This window comes from Capricornis sumatraensis, chromosome 11 (genome assembly GCF_032405125.1).
Source record: "Capricornis sumatraensis isolate serow.1 chromosome 11, serow.2, whole genome shotgun sequence".
In the NCBI taxonomy this organism is placed as follows: Eukaryota; Metazoa; Chordata; class Mammalia; order Artiodactyla; family Bovidae; genus Capricornis; species Capricornis sumatraensis.
This window is the reverse complement of record NC_091079.1, coordinates 96,164,100-96,184,019: the sequence shown is the minus strand read 5'-3', so window position 1 is coordinate 96,184,019 and position 19,920 is coordinate 96,164,100. Positions and strand designations below refer to the sequence as shown.

Here is a 19,920-nt window from a genome sequence, read left to right as displayed (position 1 = left end):
TGTAACCTCTCATCTACCGTCGTGTAACCTCTCACCGTGTCTACCGTCCTGTGACCTCACCGTGTCTACCATCGTGTAACCTCTCACCTCATCTACCGTCGTATAACCTTTCACCGTATCTACTGCCGTGTAACCTCTCACTGTATCTACCATCATCATCGTATCTACTGTCATGTAACCTCTCATCTAACATCATGTAACCTCTCACCGTGTCTACCGTCCTGTGACCTCACCGTGTCTACCATCGTGTAACCTCTCACCTCATCTACCATCGTATAACCTTTCACCGTATCTACCGCCGTGTAACCTCTCACTGTATCTGCCGTCGTGTAATCTCTCACCGTGTGTACTGCCGTGTAACCTCTCACCGCACCTAACGTCATGTGACCTCTCGCCGTATCTACCGTCGTGTAACCTCTCACCACATCTACTCCCGTATAACCTCTCACTGTATCTACCGTCTTGCATGCGTGCGCTCCTGCGGAGCTCCGGTTGGTAACGTGCCCTCTTACTGTCTAGGGCTGATCGCCCCTGCTCGTCTGGTCACGTCCCCCGCTGCCCACCTTCCGCTCTCTATTTGGTGGCTGTCCCTTCTCTCTCCTGCATCATGAATTATCCCCCTTCCCCCTTGACCAGGTCATTCCTCTCAGCATCCTCACGTATGGAAATCATTCCCTTTAAAAGGAAAGAGAGATGAAGGAAAGTGGAAACTTCCTGGGGAGGCCCCATAGTTTCCTGCAGCCGCTGTCCCACTTCTCTGTTCCTCTTCCCAGTAAATATCCTCAGAAGAGCTGTCCACTCCAACTTTCCTTTCAGTTCAGTTCAGTTCAGTTCAGTTCAGTTGCTCAGTCAGGCCTGACTCTTTGCGACCCCATGAATCACAGCACACCAGGCCTCCCTATCCATCACCAACTCCTAGAGTTTACTCAGACTCACGTCCATCGAGTCAGTGATGCCATCCAGCCATCTCATCCTCTGTCATCCCCTCTCCTCCTGCCCCCAATCCCTCCCAGCATCAGAGTCTTTTCCAATGAGTCAACTCTTCGCATGAGGTGGCCAAAGTACTGGAGTTTCAGCTTCAGCATGTGACTGGTGATAGAAGCAAGGTCCAATGCTGTAAAGAGCAATATTGCATAGAAACCTGGAATGTCAGGTCCATGAATCAAGGCAAATTGGAAGTGGTCAAACAGGAGATGGCAACAGTGAACGTCGACATTCCGGGAATCAGCGAACTAAAATGGACTGGAATGGGTGAATTTAACTCAGATGACCATTATATCTACTACTGCAGGCAGGAATCCCTTAGAAGAAATGGAGTAGCCATCATGGTCAACAAAAGAGTCCGAAATGCAGTACTTGGATGAATCTCAAAAACGACAGAATGATCTCTCTTCGTTTCCAAGGCAAACCACTCAATATCACAGTAATCCAAGTCTATGCCCCGGTCAGTAACACTGAAGAAGCTGAAATTGAACAATTCTATGAAGACCTACAAGACCTTTTAGAACTAACTTTCCTTTACTCTGTCTTAATCTCTCCAAGGAGGCTTTCTAGTCTGTTGCTATCAAAACTGGCTGCAAGGTCACCATGATGTCTGCATAGTCAAACCCACGGATGCAGTCTTGGTGAACTGGCTCCCCCTGCCAGCAGCCCTTGACACACTCGCTGTTTCTTGGCTCTTGACTTTCAAGACCCCACTGTCCCTACTTTGCTTACTTCAGTGGCAGCCTGCTCCTCATTCCCTGGATCTTAAACTGCCAAACCCAAGGGTTGGCCCTTAGACATCTTCTGCGTCTGTGCTCACCTCCTAGGCGAATCCAGCTGGTGCCATGCTGTGTCTTAATGTGTCCTAATGGCTTACTTACTGATGACTCCTGATACTGTACCTCCACTGGGACTTCTCCCTTAACCCACACACTTTTCATGTTCAGTGATCTTGATTTCTCCCCTGGGGTGTCCAAACGGCCAGAGCAGAGTTCCTGATTTCCAGCGCTCTGAATCTGCCCCTCCTGCAGCCTTCCCGTCTCCAGCTGCCCACGTCAAAAAGGGAAGAGTCATTGTCGATTGCTGTCTCGGTATCGCCCGCTTGCCGTACCTTCAAAACAGGTCCTGGATGCCACCATTTCTCAGTCTCCACGGCTGCCTCTTGAATGGATTGTCACCTCTGCCTCCTCACTGGTTTCCTTGCTTCCACCCAGAGCAGCCCCAGGGAACCTTTTAAAACCTTGAGCCAAGTTCCCGAGCGCTCAGAGCTTTCCAGTGGCTTTCTGTCTCGGCGTGGGGGAAAAGCCGGTCTTCATGGCGGCTGGCATGGCCCTGCCGCCTTTTCTTCCTTGCCATCTCTGTCTCTCTCTCCCTGTCTCTCCCCTCCCGCCTCCTCCCTCCCCGCCTCCCGCTCCCCCCAACTATTCCTCCTGTGCTCCCCTTCCTCTCTTCCAGGTGTTCCCGGGGTCACTGTCTTCAGTTCAGACTCACTTTATCAGGGAGCCCTTCTCTGAAAAGTTTGTCAAATACAGTACCGGCCTAAATGCGTTCCTCCTAAGAGAATACCTACATTAATACACTATTCACTGCCTCCCTCTTTTGAGGACAGGGGCATTGTTCTGTCACCACTTGTATCCTCAAGACCCAGAACAACCCTGGCACCCCGTGGGAGCTGAAGAAATGAATGAAGTTGGAGATGATTCATGGTATGGGTTTATGAATACAGAGGTCTTGGATTACTTAATAAAATTAAGAATTTAATGCAACTTTTTAAAACCCTATGTGAAAAATATGATAGGTCCATATCCATGCCAACTCTAACCTTTGATCCCTTGTTTCAACCTGTATTTGATGATAAGGCTGTTACCAACATTTAAGTATAAATTACCTAGAGGACAGTATGCTAAGATTATCCTGCATAGCCCCCACAATTCAGCATATGTTGTTATCCCATTTTATGAAAAGGAAATGAGGTTTAAAGAGCCTGAAGCCAGTTGAAGACAGGAAGTGGCAGGGCTGGGCTGCATCTGGAGCTGGTGTGCCCAGCTCCAGAACCAGACTTCAGGTGATGCAGCTGCTAAAATAAAAGCCTCCTGGAGATCCTCTTTAAGTTTGGTCATTTGTATGTTTATATGCTTTAATAGCTTTTTAAGAAATGATACTTCGTTTTGGGAATCAGGGATTCGATTTTGTAATTGTTCAGTCACTCAGTCGTGTCCGACTCCTTGTGACCCCATGGACCGCAGCACGTCAGGCTTCCTTGTCCATTACCAACTCCCAGAGTTGTAATTGTTAAGCAGTGATACATAATAATGGAGAAGGAAATGGCAACCCACTCCAGTCTTCTTGCCTGGGAAATCCCATGGACAGAGGAGCCTTGCAGGGTACAGTCCATGGGGTCACAGAGTTGGACATGACTTAGTGCCTGAACAACAACAAATAAACTGTAAATGAGATACTTTTTACAAAATTTGAACTAAACTTGAGATCTCATGGCTCTTTGCCTAGTGACCTAGAGTAGCTCTGTGACCTGGTTCATACCTGGTGAGCTGTTGCTAAGGTTGTAATGGCTTTGGTGTGTGAGTCCATAGCTACGGATGACGCAGAACTGGGAGTGCTCTGGCTACTTCTCAAGAGGGAAATGAGACATGAATTCACAACTTAAGATTCTTATAGCTAGCTTTGCGGCAGACGATTACTCTTGAGAAAGACAGCCTCGCACTCAGGACAGAAACTCTGCTGGGAGATGAGACAGGGAGGGAACCGCCGAGTACAGTGAAGAGGGTATAGGTGAAACTGTGGCGAGCCCTCTTCGTTTTCTCGTCTTCTAGAAGAGATGAGCCACGTAGTCAGAGCTGGGGATTCAAACAGCCTCATGCCCTGCTTCTTGCTTCTTTCTGCCACATCCAGTCACCCGTCTGGTCTGCTCTCTGAGGCACGAATCCCCTGCTGAAGACCTCAGAGGTTGGCAGCAGGCACTTGGTGTTTCTGGTGATACAACCACCAGATCTCACTTAGAGGTTCCAGATGCCTGCAGAGTGAGCCGTTGTTGGTCACACTTGCTCCCTGTGGAAGGAAACAAAATGCTGCCCTGGTTTTTGTAGGAGGAACTTTATATATGTAGAATGAAGCAGTTAGTGACGCCCTGGGGTAGCCAGTAACTAATCATCTGAGACTAAATTCTGTAGGTAATGTACTGAATATTGTCAGTAAGGATATACGTGTATTTTTTTGTTACTACTGTGAATCTTAAATGTGACTCCACATTCAAAATAGTCTACTGAATCTACTCTGAAAAAAGAGCCTTCAGGTAACCTCTTCTCTGAGGTTCTGTTTATACTGGTGGGGAACAAATGTCAGAAATGTGAGTGAGAACTAATTAGAGGCACTATAACAGCATTCCTCAATTCATTCATGACATGGTAGCATGAAATATTTTTGTTGGTCTTACCTAATGTAAGTGACACTACCAAGCTTTTGTATTTGCTAGTACCACAACCTTATGCAATAGGTTTTTATTTCTTGTCAATTTTATGCTTTGTTTTGGGATGGCATGATTCATTCCTCTATTTTTATTGAATTTAGAAAATGCAGATAGTGTATTTCAAGGTATTACACAATGTGTGTATAATTTAGAATTTTCTCCCAAGTATCTTGACTTCATTATTTAAAAATCGCTGAGATATAATTTTTCAGTTTCAAAAAAAAAAAAAAAAGGTAACTTAGATGTCTTTAAACAAGACTGTTTATGAACAGAGAAATAAGATAGGAAGTGACAGGGGCAGACAATTAGCAGCGCCTCTTAAGGATTAGCCCATAAGGTGATATGAAGTATTCTCATTATGTTCTTTTATTTTTGTGGGCTTTGTGTCATGACCTTTTCATTTTTTTTCCTCCGTTCCAACATCTGCTGGCTTTTAAATGGAATCATTTCTTTGGTATTTTCAGTGTTTGAGGGTTGCTTTGCACATACCCTGCTATTGTTCCCAAGCAACTGACCGGGTCAAATTTAAGACTGGGCTCTCATGCTGTGACCTTAATAACTAAAGCCTTTTTGGCCTTAAAATATGAATTGTAATTTATTTCTTTGTTCACCTCCCCCTCCCCTTTTTTTTTAAACAGGCTGCAGATACTTTGGCTGTGAGGCAAAAAAGAAGAATTTATGATATCACCAATGTCTTGGAAGGAATTGACTTAATTGAAAAAAAGTCAAAAAACAGTATACAATGGAAGTAAGTTACAAACTGCTCTAGTCTACCTTTTTCTTCTCAGTGCTCTGTGAACGCTGACCTTTCTGCTATGTCTGTCTCCTGAGTCCTCTGTCCCAGCCGTTTACACTGGTCACACGGCCCCTCGCATGTCCCTGGCACACCTCTGGGCTTCTGTGTCCCTCCTGTGTGAAACGGGATGGCCCGTGGCTCACTCTGCTGTTTAATTCGCACTCTCAAAGTTCAAGGCTTCCTCCAGCTGCTCACTTGGTACACACTTCATCCTCCTCTGTATCATTGATCCTTCTTTGCCTGGGGGTTCTATGTACTCACCTAATATAAACTCCTTGAAAACAGGAACTAAGTCTCATACATACAAGAATATGTACTTTGTAAATAATGATTAGTTGAAATGCATGTTGTCATTTGTTAACTGTTGTATGTTTGACTGTAACAAACATGTTCTTTTCCACAAATTTGCCCCCCTTATCCTTCACGTTTCAGTTTATTTTAGCCAAAAATCCCAGCAAAAGACTAAAAGATGATAATCTGTTTTACCCGCGTCTCAGTCCATGTAATGAGACTACCAGTGTGACCACTCGACCCCAGCATCCTGTGGTGCCTCAGTCACCAGTCACCCTTCTAGATGACAAAGAGCACACTAGGACAGATTGAGAATTTTGTAATTTGGGTGTTTAAGTTTTCTAAAGATTTTAATGGTTAATGGTTTTAGAAGAGTGTAAAGATTTTTGTTTTAAATATATTCAGTGAGTTTTACAATTTTTACTATAAAAATTAAGTGATGTTAACCTGGGTCTAATACTGGGGATATTAATTTTCATATGTTTTTAAGAGGTGTAGGTGCTGGCTGTAATACTAAAGAAGTCATAGATAGATTAAGATATCTCAAAGCTGAAATTGAAGATCTAGAACTGAAGGAAAGAGAACTTGATCAGCAGAAGTTGTGGCTACAGCAAAGCATCAAAAATGTGATGGACGACTCCATTAATAATAGATATCCTTTTAAATAGAAATCCTTTTAAATCTTTAAATACATAGATATGTGTATTTATATATTCTTTCAGTCTGAACACCAGTTACTTTATTCTAGTGTTTTTAGAGACTTTAGTTTTGCAAGGGATTATAACATTTTAATTTTGTAACATTCTTCTAATAATTTATATGAATATTTTTAAATTTTTACTTTTGTAAGTCATATAGTACATCTCTTAGCAAGCAGATGTGTCTGTTGCAAGTTCCCCTATCTTTGGTCTACCCATTGACAGGATACAGTACGCTAGCTAGTGTGTGCTTACAGGGAGTCTGTGAATTTGGAGGTTGTTGTTAAATCATTGTTCTGAAGCTAAATCATTCAGTGTTTCAAAGTGGTTAAAAGTTCAGCAACTCTTCTAAGTTTTTTAAAAAATTAATTTTGGTTTGAAAATGAAATATCACACTGGCCTGCAATCAGTCCAGGATACATTCTGCCTCATATTAACCCAAAGATAGTACTTTAGTAGAGTGTAGGGTCCCAAGGCTGGTATATCTACCATATTTGGGGAAAAACATTAGTGATATACTCCATGTGTTCCTTATGACCACTGAGTTCTTTCAGATATGTGACTGTTGATTTGTGACTTACCCGTACTCATATGGAACATTTTAACTACATTTATCTTGTACCACCTCTCATGAACTTTTGACTGTGTATATAATTTATTTTTCACGTTGTCTTGTCTTTGGTGAACAAGTCCATGATGTCATTTGTTATTTCCTTTCTAGAATCAGAACTCCTTAACAGTTTGATAATAATGGGGGTTTTCAGCTGTGCCTTGTGGAGCCCCGAGATTCCAAAAAGCACTGAACTAGTTGACCACGCACTTTGCTGCACTGCTTGACAAGATCGTGGGCACTCCCAGTTCCCCAAACCATGACCCAAGAAGAGTCTCGATGCAGCGACCTCTGTAGTTGACTCTTCACCCCCACCGACAGCATCTTTCCCCCCATCAGTGTACTCCCCCCAGAAGCTCCTGTCTCCATGGAATGTGTTTCCTTTCCTCTCCCAAGAGTCCTCAGATGACACAGAAATCCAAAGTGGCTTCTTCTTAGAGCAAAGGATGAATACTTCTCTTACGGATCTTTGCCTTTTCAGACAAAAGACTTGTGTTCTTTTTGATCTGACCATGTGTGACAGTCCCTTCATGCATTTGGTCACTTTGGCCTTCAGATTTATTATCTTAATTTGTATATCCAGGCCTTGATATAAATGTTGTTCCTTAACTCTCTGACAGTACATTTTCCTATGTAACTCATGAAGACATCTGTAATTGTTTTAATGGTAAGTACTGTTAGTAAACTTTTTATGTGCTTCCTTTGATCAACATATTTAGTGTAATGTGATTTAAAATGCCCCATGCAGTCACCTCAAGTCGTTATTTTCTGGATTCGTGGACATTTTTTGGCCTCCCTCTATAGTGCTATGTGTTGATAGGCTGCTCTCATTTCTGTTCTCATGACAATAACTGCTTTTCCCAGCTTTCACTTCATTTCCTGCCTTGGTAGGTATAAACTGTGTGGGAGAGGCAGCTGAGACAGACAGGGAATAAATAACAGTCTCAGAGTCATAGAATCACAGTCAATGACTAAACTTGAACTAGAACATGGTTCTCATTGGTACTGTTGATAAAAATATATGTAGCAGGTGAGCTGGTAAAAAAATGCACAAAAAATGCTCAAAGCAAGCATGAGGACACAGTAAGGTTTATCCATTTATAATCTGGAAAATTATTCCTCACCGTATTCCATCCCCGGCTTCCATGTTTTCCCCTTAGGGTGATATGCTCAGTTGCGTCCAACTCTTTGCAGCCCCGTGGACTGTAGCCCACCAGGCTCCTCTGTCCATGGAAATTTTCAGGCAGGAATACTGGAGTGGGTCGCCACTTCCTACTCCAGGGGATCTTCCTGACCCAGGCATCGAATCTGCATCTCTTGCATTGGCAGGCAGGATCTTTGCCACTATGAATAACTAAAATGGGGGTGGGGGCTGAATTCCCATAATACATATAACACGAGTAAAATATGCATGGGCTATTAAAAGGACAGTCTGGTATCATGCACACACCAAAAAAAAAATCTGCCAAACGCTTTGCCAAGTAGAAGCTGACTCTAAGACCATGCTGGTTTTACATGTGGCCTTACTGCTCTACTTTGTCACCGTATTTCCCAAGCTTTCAAAGAAAGTTTGGGAACATACTCTTAATGTTCAGCCCAGCAGATACTGCTGTAGAATCTGGCTTCAAAAGGTCATGTAAGCTTAAGATTTCACTGTATCATACCTATTTAAGTAGTATAAATACTTAACTACACAGTGTTATTTAAAGGCTAAAAGGAAGTTTTGAGAGTCTCAGACATGACATGAGCCTGAGTGAAAGCGAAATTAACTTGAGCAGAATTTGTTAATGAGAATAGAGTGAATACATTTACCCTGTTGTAAGACCTACTAACACGTGTGTGTTTAGTCGCTCACTCATGTCTGACTCTTTGTGGCCCCTATGGACTGTAGCCCACCAGGCTCCTCTGTGCGTGTAATTCCTCCAGGCAAGAACACTGGAGTGGACTGCCTTTCCCTTTTTTAAGGGGTCTTCTTGACCCAAGAGTGAAAACCAGGTCTTCTGCATTGCAGGCAGATTCTTGACCATCTAAGCCACCAGGAAAGCCCTTGAGGATTAAACGACATTATAAATATCTGTATCTCTATATATAAAACTGACAAGATATATTACCTCATTTAATCCTCAAAAACCCTGTGCAGTTAAAGTTATGTCACCTCCATTTTACAGAGTAAGAACCAGAGCCTGAGGTCACCAAGTCCGAGCATTCTGATTCCACAGCCCACTCTCTTGGCTGAGGTATTGCAAGATCAATAGTGTTTCTAAAATGTAAAAATATTTCTTAATTTTTTTTGACCAGGTGATACACTTTTGGCCATTCAAGCACCTTCTGGTACACAACTGGAGGTACCTATTCCAGAAATGGTACGTATGTAGGATAGCTTTTGTTAAAATGGATCTGCTGTGTCATGAGGGACAAACATTTTCTGGAGCTGAACGTGAGCTAATTGTAAACACTTTCAAGTTACTGCTTTTAAGTTGTCTGTAAGTATTCATATCTGAATTTAGATGTCTTCAGTACTTTTGCAAAATTATGGATATGACTGATCATTTAACATTAGTTTTTAAAAAATCTTATTTGAGCTAGAAGACATCAAGGAATGAGTGATGATACAGTTAATAACCTTAAAAAATGACCGATCTATAGCCAATATAACAATCCTGAGGAAAAAGTTCACTTTAAATATCAACAATAATATACTGCTTTAAATTAGGTCTTTTAAAAACCATTTTCTGGCTTATTGAGTCAAAGATATCTGTTGACTGTATGTTAATTTAAATTTCATGACTTTCATTTTCAAATTTCCTAAAACAGATTTGAAAACTAACAATTTAAAAAGGTAGAAAAATATTACTGTTATTCCCTATTACCTCCTTTGATTCTCCAGCTATCCTAGAAGTTTGTATTTAGGCATTTATAGTTTCTGAAGCCTCAGGATACAAATTACCTTTTTGAAATGGAGGGGATTTACATTTATATCTCTAGGAAAAATCAGTTGTCTTTGTGCTTTGCTGAATGGAAACAAACTTTGCCTTGTGCCGTTTAAGACAACTTGTTGAGATGATCACCATAAGCATGACTGCCGCCGCCAAAGGACATGACATTCCACAGCTGAGGGGAATGCTCTGAGCACTGCTGAGCACAGAGTGTATCATTACAGCAAAAATAGATGCCTTCCAGCATTCTACAGCTGGGAGTTTTCGATGACCACTATTTGAGAAAAGCTTACTTTCTAGGGTTCAAGGGCTTTGTAGTCCTCAATATCCCATTCTACTCCTGGTTGCTACACTATTTTGACTTAATGACTTTTGTTGTAGTTAGTCAGTCCCTATAGCTTTGCCTCTTTTTTTTTTTTAATGAAAATATGGTAACACATAGACTTAGAACAAGGTTACAGGGTTCCACCATGTATGGATGTTCCATTAGTTATTTTTTTAAGTAGAGTTCCATTATGTATGTATGTTCCATTAGTTATTTTAAGTAAATAAAGATTTTTAGTTGGAGTTTCAACATGAAACTCTGAAGAATAGAATGCATACACAGAGAAGCAGGATACAGTAGTTGCCTGTCTCATTTTTAATGTTTCACGTTGGTTAGAGATGTTGACCTTTGTTCATTTGTTTATGCCCAATAACTTCAAAGGGTCAGAATGGACAAAAGAAATACCAGATCAATCTAAAGAGTCATTCAGGACCTATCCACGTGCTGCTTATAAATAAAGAGTCCAGCTCATCTAAGCCCGTGGTTTTCCCAGTGCCCCCACCAGACGACCTCACGCAGCCTCCCTCTCAGCCCCCCACCCCAGTGCCTCCACACAAGTCCAGCACGGCCGTTCAGAGCCTGCCTGAGCCAACTGTCTCTGAACGAAGCCAGACTCTGCAGCACACGCCGGCCACAGACTTGTCTTCAGGTGAGTTCAGAGCCATTGTTTTCAAAAGCAGAGGAGAAAATAAGAAGACTGCATTGGACAAGTTAGAAAGCATTTCTGAATCTCTTAGTTGTGATGTTATTCTTATCTAGTATAGGAGGCAAAACAGTAAACCTAATCAACAAGTAATAATTTTGTGTCTCCTATGTGCCCAGCACTGGAATAAGTATTATGAGGAAAATTTAAAAACAGATCCTGTCTCTAATTACATTTTGTTGTTTAGTCGCTAAGTCGCGTCTGACTCTTTTGCGACCCCAGGGACTGTAGCCGCCAGGCTCTTCTGTCCATGGGATTTTCCAGGCAAGAGTACCAGAGTGGGTTGCCAATTCCCTCTCCATTAAATTGTATTACCACTACTTGTTTCGTAGACTGTGTAAATATCTATGTATTTACAGTTTTCCTTAGGATTCCATTTTGGAATTAAACCATATTTGTTCTTTTTGCTGTTAAAATATATAAAAAGAAATGTAAAAAACTTTATCACATTTCTTTTTCCAGCAGGATCTATTAGTGGAGATATCATTGATGAGTTAATGTCTTCTGATGGTAAGTAGTTAAAATAACTAACCTTATATATTAATAATGCTTTTCTAGAATTTATGAGTGGCATTATGATTTGAAAGACTTGGCTTGATGTTTTTGACGGTATTTATCGTAGACATCATTACCTGTACGCAGAAACCATCTTTAACACTGCATTTGTGTTTTGCTTGCAGTGTTTCCACTCTTACGGCTTTCTCCGACCCCAGCAGATGACTACAACTTTAATTTAGATGACAATGAAGGCGTTTGTGATCTGTTTGATGTCCAGATACTAAATTATTAGATTCCATGGAAACTTGGGACTATTATCTACCTCTAACTGTGTAACATTTTAGACTTAATAACCTAAGTATTTAAAATAATGAATGTAACACCTTTTTAGTTCACGGATTCTTCTGAAATGTTCTTCCCTAATACTTTCTTTTTGCTTCACAAAACTTCAACCATAAAAACAAAGGATTCTGACTGTTTCAGGAGAAAAAATGACTTCACATCCACCAACCCTCCACCCTCAAGTAATTACTTACTGAAATTTCAACTTTTCTTCCCATTCTGAACCCTTCTGTTTTTTCTCCCCTTATATGAGAAGAAAGTTAAAGCAGACTTCAGGTCACGAAAAACAAAAAAGTTGGCCAAGGGCTCATCAGTTGTTTTGTCTTCCACGTTTACTGCCGCAAGACTGTTGATGTTTCTTTGTGTCCTCCAGGCCAGATATTCACTGCCACTTGAAAAGTGAAGGGTGTAAACTAGGGCATGCTAACTGTCTCAGTGAACAGAGTTTGCGAAGTGCCTTCTGTTTTAGCACTTTAAGTTTATCACATTTTGTTGACTTCGGACATTCCACTTTCCTAGGTTATAGGAAAGATCTGTTTATGTAGTTTGTTTTTAAAATGTGCCAATGCCTGTACATTAACAAGATTTTTTAAATAAAATTGTATAAAAGATTAAATTTATTGGTCTTTTTGGGGAATTTGATGCATCATTGGTGTATTACAACTGAGCCATTAACCTTGTAGCTTCATCAACGTTAACTGGTACGTTTTCATGACACTGCTGAGACGTCTAGAGAGAAAAAATTAGATTTAAAAATTTAGATAACAACTGCAAACAAAAATGACACAGTCTACTGACGTATAACCTATTATCCAATATGATTTCTTCCAGTTGTACTTTTGGAAGTAGAAAATTCCCATATTTAGACTCAATGTTTTAAAATCTGAATGTGCTATACATACTACAGAGCCAAGCACTAAAAATTACAATCAATTTGGGCTTTGAAAATTTGGAATTTATTAGCCAGAACAAAAGCAAGTGATTTCTACTCACCAGTTGTTTCTGCAGAGGTTCAAGGGAAAGGCCTTTTGAGAAGTTTGCCAGTTCCTTCTGTATATCTATAAAAGCTTTATTCACTCTGTTAACTTTTTCATCATTCATAATGTTTATCTTTTAAAAAAAGAAAAAAGAGCAGTAATTCATGATCTTAAAACTATTACAGATAACATATAGGCAACTTTAATCTTATTAAACCCCCAAATCTATAAACTCTTATCCATCCTACCAATTTGTGCAGATAATTCACACTAAAATTTTTACAGTCTTATTGAGACATTATAGACAAAAGGTTCTGTTTAAAAAAAAAAATTATGTAGCTATACCTTCTACCTTGACTTTCCTGGTATAAGCAGGCCAAAACACATGCCTATAATCTTTCCAGGCTATGATGCTACCATCTCTTATCTGTGAAACGAGGACCCTGGATAGAACCCTTCCAGTCCCAACAGCACCTCTCCAAATCCTCCTTGACGGCAGCGCCTGGCAGTCTCCTGAGAACAATGGCCCGTGCAGCCCTCCGTGCCTGAGTCTACAAGGTGGGGGTGGCATTCTGTTCACCGCTGCGCCCCAACCGTTTCGCCTTCAAAATCCCAGCTCCTCTGCACCTTACGCCCAAGGACATTCTGACATCCTTCTCACTACTGTCACCTACCTAAACCATGATTACTTCCTTCTTTGTGAAAGATCTCAAAAGTTGGCTCACTGACCCCCCTCGTGCCTGGCATCACTGCTTAGTGGCCTCAACAAGAACCTATCCGATGGCTGCTTAATCTTTTCAGGTCCTCATCTCCAGGGATCTTTCCCATGACTTACCTTGCCATCACTGCCATGCGGTGCCTTAGGCTGCACCACCTCCTGTCCCGCTAGTTCACTTAGTTTATTAGTAACTCTTAAGTCTCACTGAAACCTTTTCTAAGTTCACTACTGTTCACATTTTCCACCTCCACTTCTTCCTTTAGCCTACACAGATCCCATGACCACTCGTCAGTCACTCCTTATACCCTCTTAACTCTCCTCCTGTCCCTTGATCAGACTTGCGTGGCAACTTGGTTAAACTCAACCATCAGCCTTTTCTGAGCCTGAAACGGAAGCTGTAGCAAGTCACAACTGGCCGCCTGGCTTTGTGTAAGTTCATTTCCACCAACTTCAATTTACCTTTTTTATGTGCTGCCTGGCACTCTTACCCTAATAACCTAATAAGTTAGGCTACTTTCTGAGAAAATTATTTGATACTTTCTCCAACCAGGCTGCCTACCCACAGGTCTTTTCCAGTAGCATCCACAGAGTTTCTAGGACTTCTTCTCTAAACAAAGTAATCTTTCTCAAACACACTAAGCTCTTTCCCAGCTGGAGGCCTTTGCACTCACTCTTCTTCCTGCCTAGAGCATGCTGCTGCTCCCAATACTTAACTGCTCTTGGCGTCACTAGCTCCTGTCATGCAGGTCTTGGCTTCAGCATCAACCTTGAAGACAAATCTACAGTTGTCACCCCCAAACTCCAGTCATATCATTCAGCTTTATTTCCCTTTTAGCATTTCCAAAGACACGAAACTGCTCCACCAAAAAGTTTAATTCATCTAGTTCATGAAGACGGAAAGATAAAATGTTACATTTCTATGGACGATTATAAGTCCTTGAGAGCTGACTCCATCTAGTACTTAAGCTTGAAAACATTTCCTTGAATCATCTTCTTAAGGCATCTACGTGAAGAATTTCTCATTCCCCAAATATTTTGAAAAGATAAAGCAACTCTTTTCATTTTGTATTTTAGGAAACAAAACATTTTATCTATTTTCAGGTTTTTATTTGAGTTCTAGGTATATTCACAGAGAAGTAAGAATTAACTGAGAAGAATGGGTGCTGACTGACAGTCCATGTCTTGGCTCTGTTGAGAGCTTCTTGAATATATATGAGTTTAGAGAGAACTTTTCCATAACACTTTTTTTTTTTTTAATGATTTCCAGGCTCTCAGAATTAACTGTTACTTGGAGCCTCATACATTTGCGGTTAAAATGTTTTCCTTTCACACATTTGGGTTCAAGAAAGGGAGGTTATTTTTCTTCATCATTTTTCTTTTTAAAACAAATACTTAAAATCATCTTGCTTTTGTAGGAAAAGTTAAGAACCTATTTTAAATATTAACATTCAGGTTTTCAGTAGCTTTACAATTATGCTTTGCTTGTAAACAGTAAAGTCAGAGTGCTTAAGTGATACTCACCTTCTTAAGATTAGTGGTAACTGGTTTTGCTTTATTTTTAACCTTAAAGCTTTTTTGACTGGCTATGTGGAATACATTCCTGGACTTCTGCCCTCTTAGTTTGTTCTTGGCCATTATCTAGGAAAAAAAGAGCTCAATTAAGTTGCCCACATTTATGAACTGTAAATCAATTAAAATTTAGGAAGTAAAGGTACTGATTAAGAAGATCCACCTTACTCCTGATTATTTTTAAAACTGCTACTTGTATTAAATTCCATGTTTTTTTGTCCTACAGATTCTCTTGTTTGAGTGCAGACTATCTAATTCTTTTCTGCATCTCCAGCACCTGGACTGTAAGAGGTTCCACATTAATTTCTGCCAGTTAGAAAAATTAAGTAATATTATCAACACAATTGTTTTTTTTTTCAACTTTCTGTGGCATCTGACAATGCTAATAACCATCACCACCTATCCTTCTGCTAGTTTACATACTGGTATTCCACTGGGGTTCCTTTCATACTCTAAGACTGACTCTCTTCTTCCTTCTTTCTTTCCTTTTTACTTGCCCCATTTTCACTCCTGTGTGCACCTCCTCAAAGTTAGTCAACCCATCATGTCTATGCAACCCCATGGACTGCAGCCCTCCAGACTCCTCTGTCCATGGGATGCTCCAGGCAAGAATACTGGAGTTGGTTCCCAACCCAGAAATTGAACTCTGGTCTCCTGCACGGCAGGAAGATTATTTACCTCTGAATTACCTACCAGGGAAGCCCCAGCTCCTCAAAATCAATACTTAATCTCACACATCCAAATCCCAGCCTTACTTTCATGACTTCCATGACTTCATCACTTCTGTGTGAATGGCTCTTGCCTAAAAACTTTAGATGTTATCTTTGTTCTATAGCTAAACACACTAAGGCTATAAATTCTACTTCTGATGTTGAGAAATCTCTCAAACCTGTCTTTAACAATGCATGTGAGGAACAATTTCAAAAATATTGTTAAGATTTATTAAGCTTTGACTACATGTACAAGCACTATGCTAACATTTTCTGTGCTTTTTAACTAATTTACTTATTACAAAAATACTTTACGGGAGGTACAATTTCATCCTCATTTTATGGATAAAAAAACTGATGCAGAGAGAAGTTAATCTACCCATTGTCACACTGTTAGTAAGTCAGGGGATGCCACGATTCAAAGCCAGGAAGACTAGATCCTGAGCTCTCATTATGACACGGGCTCACATATACATAAAAATAAAACACAAAACCACCATTTAGTACTGCCTAGTTCAGGACTAGGTTATTGCTTTAGTCCCTAGGACTATTTGGTTAGACTCTGGGTTGGACAAACTTTACCCACATGCCGGGAGCCAGCGTGAGGAATTCCACCCGTGACAAGGTCATGCGGCAGAGCTCTGATGGCAAGGCTAATCAGACCTCAGGTTTTCCCCCTGGAATTTCCTGAGCATCCACCCCCCAAAAAATAAGAATCTGCCTGCTTTTCCACTCTTCTGACATTCTCTGGAAAAAAGTCAATTCAGGGCTTTAGTCTTCTGCATTTGAAAGACTGTTTCAATCCAAAAACCCCTCCGATGGCTTTCTAGCCTGCCTGCAGGACTCGTACAGCTGAACGTGTGATTGTTTGAGGCCTCCTGACCGCAGGAGGCACAGGAAGCTTAAAACATCCTAGGAATGTAGGGGCTTCCAAGGAGTCAAAGTCACTAGAATAGGACTGATTAAAAGTTTCATTTGCTGAGCCAATACTTGCTGCCAAATTTTCATATCCTTTATTTTTAGATATAGTTGGTATATAGAAAAACAAGTAGTAGACCTGGTATTAGCAACATTCGATCTTTGAGTTAAGTACCTTCTTTGTTATAACCCACTGCACCTTTGTTCTATAGACATGTAACTTTAGCGCTTTAAGGAGATGCAGATTAAAGAAAAACACTTCAGGGGAAACGAAATTGACATTCATTAAGGAAGAGAGCCAAAAAGTGTTAACAAGCCTCTTGGCCAGAAGATAATGTAAATCACCTGAGAACTTTTGTATACAAAAAGATATACAGAAAGAGTCTGGGCTGCAAACGCTACATAATTTTGTATTACCCATTGATCTCTATGTATAATCAAAAGTATAAAAGGCCTTGAAGGACAATAGAAGGAGAGCCAGTCGCTGGACTGGTTTCCCCCGTGTCTCCCCTTTACTCTAATTTCAGGCTGAATTCCCATCTGGGGCGTGGAGGCTCGCTATGTCTACTTACTCGTCCCGGCTTTTAAAATCTGTAAGAGAGAGCCCAAGGCGGGGCACTCTCCGATATTCAAACGGGCGCCAGCGGCCTAACGTAGATGGTGCAAGCTCCTTGTCTGGGGCTTTATTGGTTTTCCACGTAACCCAAGTTAATCAGCCTCTTCTCTCCACTTAATCTTCCTACTACACTATTTCTTCCTAATCTAATCTTATATTAATAAATAAATAAGTTTTCCTCGCCGACTCCATCCACCCTTCGAATTCCCTGGATCCACCGGGGCTGGACCCCAGCACCCACAGACCAAATCAGGTCAGGCACCTGCCTCTGTAAATGATTGTTTATTAGAACGCAGCTCTGTCCATTTAATTATGTATGTATTGTCTGTGGCTGCTTTCCTGCTACAACTGTGGCTTGCAAAGCCAAAAATCTGTACAATCTGGCCCTTTAAAGAAAGACTGTCAAGCCCTGGCTTAAGCGATAAGCATTCAAGTCTATCCTGCACAGTGGTACGAAATGAACAGTCCCAATGTTAAAATCCTTCAATGGCTTCTCCAACCCACAAGCAATATTCTCCATCCTGACATGTTGCAGGAAACCTGATTCTAGCATAAATGTGTCAAAGGTATCTTCTGCTATATCTCTGTAGCCACCTTCAGGTTCAGGTTCAGTCGCTCAGTCGTGTCCGACTCTTTGTGACCCCATGAATCACAGCACGCCAGGCCTCCCTGTCCATCACCATCTCTCGGAGTTCACTCAGACTCACGTCCATCGAGTCCGTGATGCCATCCAGCCATCTCATCCTCTGTCGTCCCCTTCTCCTCCTGCTCCCAATCCCTTCCAGCATCAGAGTCTTTTCCAATGAGTCAACTCTTCACATGAGGTGGCCAAAGTACTGGAGCTTCAGCTTTAGCATCATTCCTTCCAAAGAAATCCCAGGGTTGATCTCCTTGCAGTCCAAGGGACTCTCAAGAGTCTTCTCCAACACCACAGTTCAAACGCATCAATTCTTCAGAGCTCAGCCTTCTTCACAGTCCAACTCTCACATCCATACATGACCACAGGAAACACCATAGCCTTGACTAGACGGACCTTAGCTGGCAAAGTAATGTCTCTGCTTTTGAATATACTATCTAGGTTGGTCATAACTTTTCTTTCAAAGAGTAAGCATCTTTTAATTTCATGGCTGCAGTCACCATCTGCAGTGATTTTGGAGCCCCAAAAAATAAAGTCTGCCACTGTTTGCACTGTTTCCCCATCTATTTCCCATGAAGTGATGGGACCAGATGCCATGATCTTCATTTTCTGAATGTTGAGCTTTAAGCCAACTTTTTCACTCTCCTCTATCACTTTCATCAAGAGGCTTTTTAGCTCCTCTTCACTTTCTGCCATAAGGGTGGTGTCATCTGCATATCTGAGGTTACTGATATTTCTCCCGGCAATCTTGATTCCAGCTTGTGTTTCTTCCAGTCCAGTGTTTCTCATGATGTACTCTGCATAGAAGTTAAATAAGCAGGGTGACAATACACAGCCTTGATGTACTCCTTCTCTTACTTGGAACCAGTCTGTTGTTCCATGTCCAGTTCTAACTGTTGCTTCCTGACCTGCATACAGATTTCTCAAAAGGAAGGTCAGGTGGTCTGGTATTCCCATCTCTTTCAGAATTTTCCACCTTAGAATACTAATTAATCTCTGAAGACTCTGCACATTCTTCCTTTTTTCCCTTTGCTCACATTGTATCTCTCCTTCAATGTCACACTTTAGGAAACAACAGAAACAGCAAAGCTTCCCCAACCCTAATAGTACTCCTAATTTAAAAAAAAAGAACACAGTAGAAAATACGTAATATAGAAGCAGAAAATACACATAGAAAGTCACTCCAAATTAATCTAAAATCCTTCCAATAAGTAACCAGAGTCCGATCATTCATTAACCAATTACTATGTGCCAAGTGCGGTAGAGAACTCATATGCATCATATGAAACATATACAAACACAAGACACATAGACAGGGGCTGAGACTGGCAGCATAAAGCGGACTGAACAAACGGAAAGATCCAACGGGCCTGGGGACTCGGGGAAGGCTCGTGCAGAAGGTGACAGCTAGCGGTGGGCAGGGCGGGAACAGGGGTCGCCCGTGACGACCCCGTGGAAACGAATGACAAAACAACGACTGTACACTGGGCCCCCGCCCCGGGCTGAGGGCCCAGGACTCGGCCTTCCGGCCTGAGCCCGCGGGCCGGCGGCCGAGGACAGCCGCCCAAGGCAGAGAGCGACCAAGCCGACCTCCAGACGGCAGCGGCCCGTAAGGCCCGCCCCAGCCCCGCGAAGCTTCGCGCTAGCGCCCGGGAAGTGTCCTTCACTAACCTCTCACCAAGCCTCCGACACCCTCGGGTAGCCTCTCAGGTTCCAGGTGCTGCCATATGCACTCGCGAGGCCCGGAAGTCCCGGGATGAGAGGGCCTATCAAAGGGCCTCCTCAGGGCCGCGGTTCCGCCCCCGGACGAAGTCCCGCCCACAGAGCGTGTTTACGTCCCAGAGCTTGGGGGGTGGGGAGACGGAGGTAAGCCCCGCCCACAGAGCGTGGTCCCGCCCCAGAGCTCGGTGGGTAGACAAGGGTAAGCCCCGCCCACAGAGCGCAGTCCGGTCCAGGAGCTTGGTGGGTAGACAGAGGTAAGCCCCGCCCACAGAGCGCGGTGCCCCCACAGAGCGCGGTCCCGTCCCACAGCTCGGTCTGTAGACGAATATAAGCCCCGCCCTTTCCGCCCACGCTGGTTCCCACCCACTCTACGTAGGGCCGCCCAT

At 42.1% G+C, this 19,920-nt stretch overlaps 2 protein-coding genes across 2 annotated transcripts; one reads left to right on the top strand and one right to left on the bottom strand.

The window, feature by feature from the left end:
- The first annotated feature begins 6,055 nt into the window (after positions 1-6,055).
- Positions 6,056-12,237, top strand: E2F5 (E2F transcription factor 5). Its single transcript, XM_068983452.1, has 6 exons — positions 6,056-6,207; positions 7,487-7,530; positions 9,162-9,226; positions 10,506-10,773; positions 11,290-11,337; positions 11,508-12,237. The coding sequence occupies exons 1-6, from the start codon at positions 6,185-6,187 to the stop codon at positions 11,615-11,617; spliced, it is 558 nt and encodes a 185-aa protein (XP_068839553.1). The 5' UTR covers positions 6,056-6,184; the 3' UTR covers positions 11,618-12,237.
- On the bottom strand, positions 12,192-19,597 carry RBIS (ribosomal biogenesis factor). Its single transcript, XM_068983453.1, has 4 exons — positions 19,484-19,597; positions 14,884-15,000; positions 12,661-12,777; positions 12,192-12,396 (listed from the first exon to the last, which is right to left on the bottom strand). The coding sequence occupies exons 2-4, from the start codon at positions 14,995-14,997 to the stop codon at positions 12,325-12,327; spliced, it is 303 nt and encodes a 100-aa protein (XP_068839554.1). The 5' UTR covers positions 14,998-15,000; positions 19,484-19,597; the 3' UTR covers positions 12,192-12,324.
- Between the last annotated feature and the right edge of the window lie 323 nt (positions 19,598-19,920).

Excerpts from the sequence above, each read along its gene's own strand:
- E2F5 (XM_068983452.1), top strand. The coding sequence starts at position 6,185 with ATGGACGACTCCATTAATAATAG. Across the intron at positions 6,208-7,486 it reads GACGACTCCATTAATAATAG|ATTTTCCTATGTAACTCATG; the intron begins ATATCCTTTTAA and ends CTCTGACAGTAC. Across the intron at positions 10,774-11,289 it reads GGCCACAGACTTGTCTTCAG|CAGGATCTATTAGTGGAGAT; the intron begins GTGAGTTCAGAG and ends TTCTTTTTCCAG.
- RBIS (XM_068983453.1), bottom strand. The coding sequence starts at position 14,997 with ATGGCCAAGAACAAACTAAGAGGGCAGAAGTCCAGGAATGTATTCCAC. Across the intron at positions 12,778-14,883 it reads TTACCACTAATCTTAAGAAG|ATAAACATTATGAATGATGA; the intron begins GTGAGTATCACT and ends TTTTTTTAAAAG. Across the intron at positions 12,397-12,660 it reads AACCTCTGCAGAAACAACTG|ACGTCTCAGCAGTGTCATGA; the intron begins GTGAGTAGAAAT and ends TTTTCTCTCTAG.